Source organism: Uloborus diversus, chromosome 1 (genome assembly GCF_026930045.1).
Source record: "Uloborus diversus isolate 005 chromosome 1, Udiv.v.3.1, whole genome shotgun sequence".
Taxonomy (NCBI): Eukaryota; Metazoa; Arthropoda; class Arachnida; order Araneae; family Uloboridae; genus Uloborus; species Uloborus diversus.
In genome coordinates, this window is record NC_072731.1 from 78,952,467 (window position 1) to 78,965,262 (window position 12,796).

At 31.3% G+C, this 12,796-nt stretch overlaps 1 protein-coding gene across 1 annotated transcript in view; it reads left to right on the plus strand.

Moving 5' to 3' along the window:
- Positions 1-12,796, plus strand: part of LOC129234668 (membrane-associated tyrosine- and threonine-specific cdc2-inhibitory kinase-like) — a 124,506-nt gene that overhangs the window by 72,721 nt on the left and 38,989 nt on the right. The window contains 1 exon segment of the mRNA XM_054868710.1: positions 4,983-5,086. Coding sequence (XP_054724685.1) covers positions 4,983-5,086 — 104 coding nt within the window.

Consider the following 12,796-nt stretch of genomic DNA (forward strand, 5'->3'; position numbering starts at 1 on the left):
GCAAAGGGATGCAAGAGGCAAAATTAAAAATTTGGAGATAACCAGTACAAATGGTAGGTGGACCCCTTCTCTGGTCTTATGGCAAGAGATAGTATTTGTAGCCCTGGTAGATGCCGCTGTATAGCATGATTTAGAAAAAAATTCAATGAAAGCCTACCTAGGATGTGATCTTTATACGAGTTTTACTCAAAACTTGAAGATGTCTACTTACATCCCTTTACTTCTCACTGCCTCAAATGTATTACGTTTTGTTTTAAATAAGATTTTTATTCACTTTTACATAAACGAAATACTCTTAAATGCGGATTTTCAAAGAAGTCACACAGTTTTCACAGTGGTTTTTTATTGCGTAGAGCAATTTAAGCTTGCAAATATTTTTGAGAAAGTTCCTTGAAATATCATCTGCATATTATGAGCGTTTGCTATACGCTTCATTTAAATCAATCTGCCCACTAGTTTGCTTAAAATGAAAAGTTAAATTAGGATTTCTGAAAAAAAAAAATCTTGGTATTTCATCGTGGAGAGAGAGGCGGGGGGTCTGGAGGAACCTTTTTTTTTTGTTGAAAAAACACACTAGAAACTTTTTAGGTTTGAAAAACTACATCCAAACTTTTTTGGATGGGGCCGGCATGAATTTTTCTCCACATTAAAAGTTTAGGGCCAGTCCGCCCCTGGAGAAGGCCTTAAATAATTGCAATAGTTATAGGGTTGACCCTTCTCCCACCTCAATCCCACACCCTAGTTACAGTTTGCTGATGAATGACGTTGAGATTAATGATGTAAAATTCAGTTTTCTTCAGGACACGGGTGCCTCAATTTCTTTACTCGGACCCAGTATTTTTGAAAATTTAGAGAAAAAAGACTTGCAAGAGATCAAATATAATATTTCAGCCAAAACTGTTAATGGAGGGAATTCAGAAATCCAGGGTGGTTACAAAGTTTTTCTTTCCTAACTCTTTGGTCAAAATCAAATGCACTTTCTGTTGGTTTTTGAGAGCATGTTGCCAATTCATGTAATGTGCCGGTAATTGAAACTTTCCTTCAAACCGTTCTGTAAGCAAATTCGCTACTGTGTCGAAATCATTATCTCCCGGTCCGTTTTAGAACGGATAGTTTTTCTTCACCTGACTGATCACTTAGCTGTCCCACTTTGTTTATCTTCTTCAAAAATTTATTTACGCTAACTGTGTTGTACCCGGAAATTTTTGGAACTAAGCCTACTGCCATATTGGTTGTGTTGCTTCGAACTATTATGTTTTGTGCTTGTCTGCTTCTATGATACATTATGATGCCTTGTGACACACAATTCTTAATAAAAACTCAGTGAAATTAAACAAAAAGAAAATAATTGGCATTTTCAATTTTGAGAAATTAAACAAAAATTAACAGATGTCTCGTTACCAACAAAATGCACTTTATCAAAAATTCTTTGTGATTACCTTACACATGCATTATAAAATTAATAAATACATAAAAACAACTAAAAGCATGAGTATTTAATATATAAATAAGCCACACACTTAATAAATAAAACCCTCACAGATGCAGCCGGATTGCATTAGGCCTAGAACGGCATTGTCAGCGGCACCAATATAATGGAGAACCATCTGATATTGTATTGTGTCTTTTTTATGATGGTGTTTCCAGCCATCACAGGCTTAGATTAACACTGAACACTAATTAAAGCAGAAAGTTAGTTTATTACATTTTGCAAGACTAATACAGCTATATGGGAGAGGGAGTGCAGCGGACTTACTGTGGGACGACATCATTTCTCTTGCCGGAGCTCAGAGCGCATACGTCACCTTTTCGTCTGGACTTCCAACTGCTATCTCAAAATGGGTGTAAGGGGTTCTCTCTGATCGGAGGTTTCTGTGTGCTGCCTGTGCTGAGGCGCCATCTCGCGGGAATCACCTGAAACTTACGAATTTCTCCGCCACACTTCTTTGAGGAAGAGTAAATATAATTGATTGCTCTTTATGACAATAATTCTTCAAATATACTTACTGCGCAAAAGTTAAACTTAATCTTTTGGCTAATGAGCTGACCTTTTGTATAAGAAGGGAAATGTCATGTTTTAAATTTTAATAACAGTGTTTTGTTAGTTGATGATTCTAAGATGTAATTTTCTTGAAAAAAGCTATGTAAACATAAATTGGAGAAAATTGTTTTATGATTATATAAATTGAGTCTTCCATCACCACTTTACACTTTACAGTTTTGAGGCTTCACTCTATCGCTGTTTTTTAAAATAAAAGTCATTTGATAAATGTAACATCTAATATGTCTTGTTTTCTAAAAATTATGTAATAAGGAGTGTAATGGTTACTGAAAGAGATTATTTACTGCAGAGCCTCCACTGTTAAGGATTTATTATGGTTTCTGCAGATTACTGTAGAGGTGAACTTTACTATAGAAAAATTAAATTTCACAATTCTAATGAACAACTTTTAATATTTTGTTTTTACTTGTAAAAAAAGTACTTTGTTTGTTTTTAGTACTTTTTTCTTTGCAAAAATGTAAAAACATTTATTCTCCAGCCATTTATGAATAAGTTATTAAAAATGTTAATTGAAATAACTGTAATCTGTTCTGAAATCGTTTTCCATGGGGAAAATATCCTGCTAAATCATGGGGAAAATATCTGCCACCACCCCCCCTAAAATTTTTGCACATGAGCGCCCATGCTGGTCGCCATTCACAGCAATACCAGCTGAATACCAATTGAAGTGGAGTAACTTTTATTGATCACTTGCTTATTCTTTTTTTAAAGCACTTGAGTGAATGCTCTTTACGCTGTCACTTCCTGCTTTCTTTACGCTATCTATAACGCAGATCATGGAACTTATTTTTTCCTCATTACAATTGTAATATTGTCGTCTCCCATACAAAGCGTTTTTCCTTTTGTGTTACTTTTTCTTTTGCATTGTAGTTTGCCTTTTTTATGTTTGGTACTCATGAAGTGGTTGTAAAGAAATGGATACGTGAAAGCCAATTGTACCAATGGTGCAACACCCAGCAAAGAAACCAAAAGATTGCTTGCAATTCATAAACTGCCCATTTCAGCTGCCAATTATGTGAAAAAGAGTTTTGTAAAGATTCTTCCACAATTCAAAAATTTCATGCCGAAATTACAAAACTAGAGGGTTTTTTTTTATTTTAATATGACTAAAAATATAATTTCAGACATGCAAGGCTGCCACTGGCAATTGAAAAAGCAACTACTCTGAAGGGAAAGGGACTTTAAAGACTATTCTGCCGCTGTTAAGCACAGATGTGGTATCTGCAGTAGAGCTCAAAATGAGAAATTGATGATTAAAGTTTTACAACTCGTTTCTTTGATTTATGACTTTATTTAATGCTCCACTTGCGGTAGTTGTTTCGTAAATAACTTATCTAAAAACCGTAATAGAGTATTTTTGTAAAAATCTTAATTTAAAATTAATAAATGTACTTACAACAAATTTTCTTTTCAAAACCTTTTCACATACTAAGCTATTTTCACCGTAAGTGACAATTACTAGGCATTTTTAGAGGTATCTGCACAGATACTACAAAAATAGCTTCGTAAAACGTGCTCAATGTATCATTAAATAATACTGAAAACATCTGCTTTCTTTAGACTTAGCTGTTTCGCTTTATTTTGTTACTGCAAATCTAACAGAATCTACCTTCTGAAAGATACCATTTTCAAAGCTCTGGACAGTTAAAACTGTAATCCATAACAATTTTCTATTTTTTATATTCAAAGAATGTGTTTTTTTATAATGTTTTATTTTCTAGATTCATTTTTACCGAGCATGAAGATAATTTTGACAGCAGACGATACTTAAATAAAAATATTACTGGCAGTAGAATGAAACGCGTTTTTTTTTTTTTTGCATGAAAGAATTAGATATGAATATTTTACATGCATTTCATTTTTAGAATTTGCATTTTAAATAAACGTATGCAAAGTTGTATTAGTTTTTATTATCAACCTGTATCAACTATTCAACGATAAACTAATTTTAATATTCTGTGTTACAATAAACTGCTACATTATTAAATATGCTGATTTACTAAGGTATAAAAATCGTATCTACAAATTACTAAGGAAAAAAGTGGTAACTTCGCAGATACCACTTTAAAGGCTTAGTATTTATCACTTGCATTCAAATTGCCTTAGCAAACTCCGTAAACTGTGCAGTTACGACTTTTTTCTTAAAGCTTTTTTTAGTATTTCGCATTCACAAATCACCAAAAAACTTGGCATTCAGGTAAATTAAATTACTAACGACCACCTGGTGACAATAACTCAATTTTGATAAAATGTGCAGATACCACATCTGTGCTTAGCACGGCAGTATTTTACTGAGACAAAAATTATTATTTTGTGGGGAGTTGTAAGAAAAAATGAGGACTATCTTAGTTTGATAGGAACCAAAATGTAAATGACTCCCCAACCCCCCCTTTTTTTAACCATTTTTCTCCACGCTACCTGTAGATATGTTCGTCCTACCGTTTTCTCATTTTAACTCTCTCAGGCATGTCAGAATTTGGAATTTGAATTAACAATTTTGATATTGTTGTTCTAACTGGGATTTATTCGTAAATTACAAATTCCACTGAGATCCTAAATTCCACCATGCGAATCTGGTTGTTGTAATACACAAATTTTAACTTCTGCAAAGATGGCAAAGCTAAGTAGTTGTGACTATACATAATACCTGAATATTCATGAAAAAAAACTAAAGACAGTTTTGTGATTACCAATGCATAGTATATTTATTTTAAATTGCTATTGAAATTAAATTTGATTGCTGTAAAGTTTTAATTAAAACAAACAAATCTAAAAAGAGAAGTGTAGAAAATGCAGAACATGTCTTTGATAACATACTTCTGAAACCAGTAGTTGTTAATGCATTTTTTCGGTCAAATTATTGGTTTAAATATTAATATAGCTTTTATCAGATTACTTATTTTTTTCTTTAATTATTTAGGATTAAGTGGTGAGCTAACAGAAGTCATTTCTCTTATGATGGAACCTGATTACACAAAAAGATATTCTGCTGATGAAATTTTGAGTATCAATTCTGTTGCTAAAGTAAATACTCTTTAAAGAATCATATGAATAACTACCTTTATGCAAGTAATCAACCATAAAATAACAATGTCGGCAAAGCACAATTATTGCAAGAACATAGTTGCTCATTCTCCCGATTTTGGCAGGAGACCTCCACTTTTCTGTGAATCTCCCACATTGTAATGTATTTTTCCAGATTTTTATAACATTCATGATAAATTTAACATTTTTAAAAATTTAATGTTTGAGTAAAAAACTTTTCAATTAATCATACTACTTTCAGGATCGGTATTGCACCTTACGAGATAAAGACTTTTGATTCCCTCCTACACCTCCCTAATTATTGCAGTAATAAAAATTCTTATCTCACAAGATTTCCCTTCAATTTCATCCTGAAATGAACAGTAAATTCGGTAGATTGGTGAATTATTTTTTTTTAACTTGTTCATCATTTGTTCTTAGACTTTCCATTTCTAGAGTTGTTGTAAAAAGGAACTACTAATGCATTGGACAGCAATTTTTAGTAAATAAGTAAAGCAAGGAAATTTTCATTTTTGGGTCTGAAAAATTTGTTTTGAAAATTAAGAACTTTTAAATGAGATCTCAACAATTTGACTTGAGTTTTCTTAATTTTCCAATTCTATAAGTAAAACAATGTGTTTTAAGAAGTATGCCAACATGGAACATGTGCTTTGCAGAAAGTTGCATTCCATGATGGAAGATTTAATCCTTTTTCATCCTCAGGGCATAAAACTGGTCAGTAAAATTCAGTATTTTAAAATTTGGTTAGTATAAGTCAGTATTTACAGAATTTAGTCAGTAAAGTCTTTTTCCCTGCAAATTTACCAATTAATTAGTTTTAAGAAAAAATTCACTGTCAAATTTTTCTTCTTTTCTTATAAACTTTAAAAAATGCCGAAGAAAAGCTATAAATTGCCAATTGATAATAGGGTGTCCCATAATTATAGGCACTTTTTAATTTGTAAATTATATTTAAGGTTGTAAAACACAATTACAAATCTTGATATAAAATTGTGATTCTGTTACCCCTAATTACATCAAACATGCAATTTTATATTTGAAGTATCAAGTTTAGGATTTTCTGTGGAGGGAGCTCATAATGATTTGTACCATGCTTGCTCTATCGCTCATTTAAGGTCCTTGTTTGAAAAATTTTGGCTCCCATTTTCATATAATTTTTTTCTAGATATTTCCACACGTTTTCCATTAGATTTAAGTATGGACTAAGCGATAGCCTGCCTGTTCATGCCATACAGTAGAATACCTTTATAACGCCGACCTGTATAATGCAATTCTCTATAAACCGCAAAACTTTTCAGAAGTAAACAATAAGTTTTGAAGTTTAAAGAATCCCTCTGTTTTGACTTGCAAACATAAAAATTGTTTGGAAAATTAAATTTTGAATCAGTTTTTCATCTTAATTCAAAGCTTTTAAATGAAATTTAGAATTCACTGTAAAATGAAAATACCAGATGGTTCTTGAAAATACAGCTGTTTTGCAAACCATGAAGCTAGCAGAAGTGCAGGATATTTCACTTTCTTGTAATAAAGAAACATATTTATTTTTGAATGACTCATTGTATAATTAGTGCTTTAATGCTCACTACAGATAAAACTGATTCTGAAGTGCTAATGTATAGATATATTTTGAATATTAGTTTAAAAATGTGTGAAATGACCTATATAACGCCAAAACCTATATAACGCAAAAACTTTGGTCCTAAGGTGTGCGTTATAATGGTCTACTGTAGATATTTTTCTTGTTGAAATATATATTTGCTGGGTTAAGAGCATGAGTAGGTGCATTGTCTTGCTGAAATACACAGAGTGGTCGTGAGAGCTTTTTTTTTTTTGCTACAAATTGCCAAAATCCATTGAACCTAAAAGCAACCCAACTTATTACTGATCCTCCATCTTGCTGTACACTAGAAAAACTTAGTTTGCTTCTTAGTAAAATTTATACTTATTGGTTCCATCCAAGTTCTCCTTTTCCTCATTGATAAATATTATTGACAGCCATTTGTTACCATTTTTTAGAAACCTAGTGGTGGATATAATCTACTAACATTTTTGATCATTTGTAGCAAAAAAAAAAGGAGCTTTCTCCTTTAAAATTAACAAATATTAGAGGACATTTTTCTCTAATTCAGGATTCGCTTGGAGGAACAAACTGTAGTTTAACATGAATAATATGAATGTCATGGACTGACCATTGCTTAGTCTAAACTTAAATCCAATGAAAAACATGTGGCAACATCTAGCTAATATTTTTCTACACAGGGCTTAAATGAGCAATAGAGCCAGCATGGTACAAACTAAGACGTACCGAGTACTCGGTAACTACTCGGTACTCGGCCAATTAGCCGAGTACTCGGTACTCGGCCAAATTCTGATCAGATACTCGGCCAATACCGAGTAGTTGCAAAAAATTGAATATTGTCCAAGGCAGTACTAAAATTTATTTTAAAAAAATAAATAAAAAAAAAAGAGCAAGCATTATATTCTGCAATCATTTACAATTTAAATTTATAAGTCAAATTTAAATTTTGAGAATAATGAAGTTTGTAATGCTTCAATGGAATAACTCTTTATTTTAATGTCCCCAAAGTTAATAAAACTTATTTATTAAAAATTATGCAAAAAAGGTAAGTATAGAAAATATGGAATTTTTATATTAAAAATGGATTTTCGCTACAAACAAAAATTAGTTATGAAAAATATAAAAATACCTTTGCTTAAAAAATAAAAGAAAATAAAACAACGTTGAAAGTACAGTGCATTAACACTGCAGACACGTCTTTTGGCGTTACAAGGAATTCCTTTTTCAATGCACAAAATGGGAGCTTGTAGATTTAAAGGCATCTGACAAAAGTCGGATTTTTTTTTGAATGTCTTTACATTCTTCAGCTCACATGTTATGCACTGAAAAAGACGTTCTTTGTAACGGGGGGGGGGGGGGGGGGGGGGAACGGGGCTAAAACACGTGTCTGCAGTGTTCCTGCACATTTGTTGTATTTAAAAAATTATTTATGTTTGGTGGACTAAAACTATAATTGATTGGTATATACAGTGAAACCCCTCCTAACGGACACCCCTCTTATGCTGACAATTTTTAATTCCCCAGTTCCAATGCAAATAACATTATTAAACCCCTATCCTGCGAACACCTCTCTATTGCGAACAAAAAAAAAATTATCCCTTTAGTGTCCGCATTAGAGGGATTTTACTGTAATTTGTTTTAATTCCAACTTGATTAATCATACCTTTTATTTATTTTTAATTTTAAAGGTAATTTTTTTGTAAAATTTTTGACACAAACAAAATTGTTTACATAATGCGTAATTGAATTTCAGCAGGAATTTATTTTTAAAAACTATTATATGTACAAGGAGGTCTATACTACTATTCCAATAAGTTCAAAATTCATCACATGTGTGTCGGTGGTTCTTCTTAAAACATAATTGGTACTTGGTAACTCGGCCGAGTACTCGGTACTCGGTTACTCGGCCACAGTGCTACTCGGTACGTCTCTAGCACAAACCAGTGTCAACTCTCCCCATAGGCAATGCAAAACTCGATGGGATGGAAAACCATGAGTTTGAAGTAACTTGAGGTAATAGAAGCACCATTTAATATTAAGATTTGTTATTGTGTTTCTCAACCTTAAATACAATTTATAAATTAAAAAGTGTCTATAATAATTATGGGACATCCTTTTTTCTAGTTTTATTCAATACATTCAACACATGGTGTTTTTCAAAAATAAATTACTTAATTTTGTGTTTCACATACCGTTTATTATGATACGCATATGTAATAAAAATTCCCCCATTTGTATTTTTACTGTGAATTGTGTTTTATGCTTGTATCTATATTTTTGGTACAGGTTTTAGTTTCTGCACATGCAAAAATATTTGCTTATTAGCAATTAAAACAATCTTCTAAATGTGCTCTCTGTTTAGTGATGTGGATCGGGTAAATACCCAGTGGGTAGGTAAATATTTTTTGGGTATTTACCCGGGTATTTACCTAAGGCCTGGGTAAATACCCAAAAACTGGGTATTTTATAAAAAATGCAAAAAAAGTGAATGAGAATTTTTTTTTAAAATCTAAATATGAAATAATTGGTAAAACTGATATCATACTTATGTATTACACAGTTTATAATATTTTTTATTGAAAGACTTGATGAAATCATGAAAGAAACATTTCGTGAACCAAAGAAGCTTTCTTTTCAATGTCATAAATGGAGAAGTATAAGCAATTCATTATGAACTTCAGGATTTTAAAATCACAATCTAGGTTAGTCATATCCAAAATGAAAAAAAAAGGGAAGCATGAGGGATGTTTGGAAGAATAAACTGAGAAGTTATTAAGACACTATGGTGTTATTTATTTTATTGATATTTAAGTGATAACATGGAAAATATAGAAACAGTTTTCACATTAATAAGCAAAAAAAAAGCAAATTTTTCTTTTCTGTTGCCTTGCTCATTTGCATTTGCTCCCCTGTAGGGTGGGAAGGTAAATATTTTTTTGGGCATTTATCCGAACGCAGGGTAAATCCCCTGTAATTGCGCATTTTGCAAAAATTTTTAGGTAGTATTAAAAACAGGTGACTATTTTCTTTTTTAAACATAAACCCTAAAATAAAAGATTAAAAATTTTAAATGAATTTTAAATGTTTATGTATATTATGTGTGTATATATATATATCAGACAGACAGACAGACAGACAGACAGACAACAGACAGACCGATAGATAGATAGATAGATAGATAGATAGATAGATATGTGTGTGTGTGTGTGATACAGAATACACCTGAACAATTGAACTAAGTTTGGAGGAAGTTTCTGCATAAGATATAGGTAAATAAATAGTAATAATAAATTGAGTGACATTTCGTTACATTTTGATGTCATGCAGGGACATATTATTGGGTTATAAAAGACTAGGACCTTAAAAAATGATGTTTGCTTTTTTTTGTAACCAGTTAAGCTTTTTACTTTTTGCAGAATGGCTTTTTATATCTGAAATTTGGCTATCAACATTGATTAGGCATATCCAACACATTTCATGTGAATATCATATTAGATTGCTAAGCTGTTTCACACAATAATTCTTTAAATATGTGATCAAAATACAATTTTTGGGCAAAAATTTATTGTTTTGTATATGGTTGATTGTATATATACATAATGGAATACATACAGAAAAGTATTTTAGTTGAATATACATTTTTGAAATAAATACCCGGGTATTTACCCATTTTGGGTATTTACCCGGGTATATACCCCTAAAAATAAATACCTGGGTATTTTACATCAATATCTCTGTTAAACTGAAAGTTTTTTTTTTAATAACTAAACATTAACTGAGTTAAGTGTACAATGTATATGTATTTTGTACTCTATATTTCCAGACTTAAGAATTTTTCTTGATTTTGTTTTGCAGTGAGATTTCAGAGAAAAAAAAATGCGAATGAAAAACGCTTCTTAATAACTTAATAACATTCATACAAATACAAAAGTGTCGACCAGCAACAGGCTCTGGGCCCAGCTAGACTGGTCCAAGTCAATTTACAATCCCCAGTGAAGATCAATGGCCCTCTTAAAACTATCTACTCCCTTGCTCATTACCACCTCTTCTGGTAAACTGTTCCAAGGTTCCACTACCCTGCTAAAATATTAATTTTTCCTAACATCCATGTTAGCCTGAGATTTAAATAGCTTAAAACAATGACCCCTTGTCCTGTTTTCAGTGCTAAACTTCAGCCCTGTAACATCTTTCATTTTAATAAATTTAAACAACTGAATCATGTCCCCTCGGCAGGGTTGACTTTCTGCCGGCAGAAACTGGTTTCTGCCCTGCCGGTGGCAGAAACTGGTTATAACCGGTAAAAACCGGCAGAAACTGGCAAAAACTAAAAAGCATCTTTATTAATTCAAGTAATTACAAAATGTTATTTGTTTAAGTAAACTAAAAAATGTAATTCTATTTCATCATTATGAAAAAATGAAACTCATTGCCCTTGATTTAGTTTGATCAGAAAGAGGACTGTTTAACTGCAGATGCTTGTAACATTTGTATTAATCTAAAGAACGAGAATATTAAGGGCATTTAAGAAAAAGAAGTGACATACAGATTTAAACAGGCAGTTACTGGTTGTTATTTGCTAGCTTATACATGTCATCTAAAATGCTTGGGATTAAAATTATCATTTGCTCAAGAAGAAAATGCCAGAATTTTACTTACTGATAGTAACCTCGATTTTATACCTAATATCACAGCTGTACAAAACAAATTGACCCTATTTCCCAACTTATTTTTCCAGTCAAATTTTTAAACCACCCCAGTAGTGATGTGAATCGGGTAAATACCCAGCGGGTAGGTAAATATTTTTTGGGTATTTACCCGGGTATTTACCCAAGGCCTGGGTAAATACCCAAAAACTGGGTATTTTATAAAAAATGCAAAAAAGTGAATGAGAATTTTTTTTTTTTAAATCTAAATATGAAATAATTGGTGAAACTGATATATACATATGTATTACACAGTTTATAATTTTTTTTATTGAAAGACTTGATGAAATCATGAAAGAAACATCTCGTGAACCAAAGAATCTTTCTTTTCAATGTCATAATTGGAGAAGTATAAGCAATTCATTATAAACTTCAGGATTTCAAAATCACAAGCTAGGTTAGTCATATCCAAAAAGAAAAAAAAGGAAGCATGAGGGATGTTTGGAAGAATAAACTGAGAAGTTATTAAGACACTGTGGTGTTATTTATTTTATTGATATTTAAGTGATAACATGGAAAATATAGAAACAATTTTCACATTAATAAGCAAAAAAAAAGCAAAAATTTTCTTTTCTGTTGCAATGCTCATTTGCATTTGCTCCCCTGGATGGTGGGAAGGTAAATATTTTTTTGGGTATTTATCCGAAGGCAGGGTAAATCCCCTAGTAATTGCTCATTTTTCAAAAAATTTTTAGGTAGTATTAAAAGGTGACTATTTTCTTTTTTAAACATAAACCCTAAAATAAAAGATTAAAAATTTTAAATGAATTTTAAATGTTTATGTATATTATGTGTGTGTATATATATACATATATAAGTGTGTGATACAGAATACACCTGAACAATTGAACTAAGTTTGGAGGAAATTTCTGCATAAGATATAGGTAAATAAATAGTAATAATGAATTGAGCGACATTTCGTTACATTTTGGTGTCATGCAGGGACATATTACTGGGTTATAAAAGACTAGGACCTTAAAAAATTGATGTTTGCTTTTTTTGTAACCAGTTAAGCTTTTTTCTTTTTGTAGAATGACTTTTTATATCTGAAATTTGGCTATCAACATTGATTAGGCGTATCCAACACATTTAATGTGAATATCATATTAGATTGCTAAGCTGTTTCACACAATAATTCTTTAAATATGATCAAAATACAATTTTTGGGCAAAAATTTATTGTTTTGTATATGGTTGGTTGTATATATACATAATGGAATATATACAGAAAAGTATTTCAGTTGAATATAAATTTTTGAAATAAATACCCGGGTATTTACCCATTTTGGGTATTTACCCGGGTATATACCCTGGGTATTTACCCCTAAAAATAAATACCCGGGTATTTTACATCACTACACCCCAGTTACTACATAGTAGATCATTTTATTTAAAAAAGATATACAAT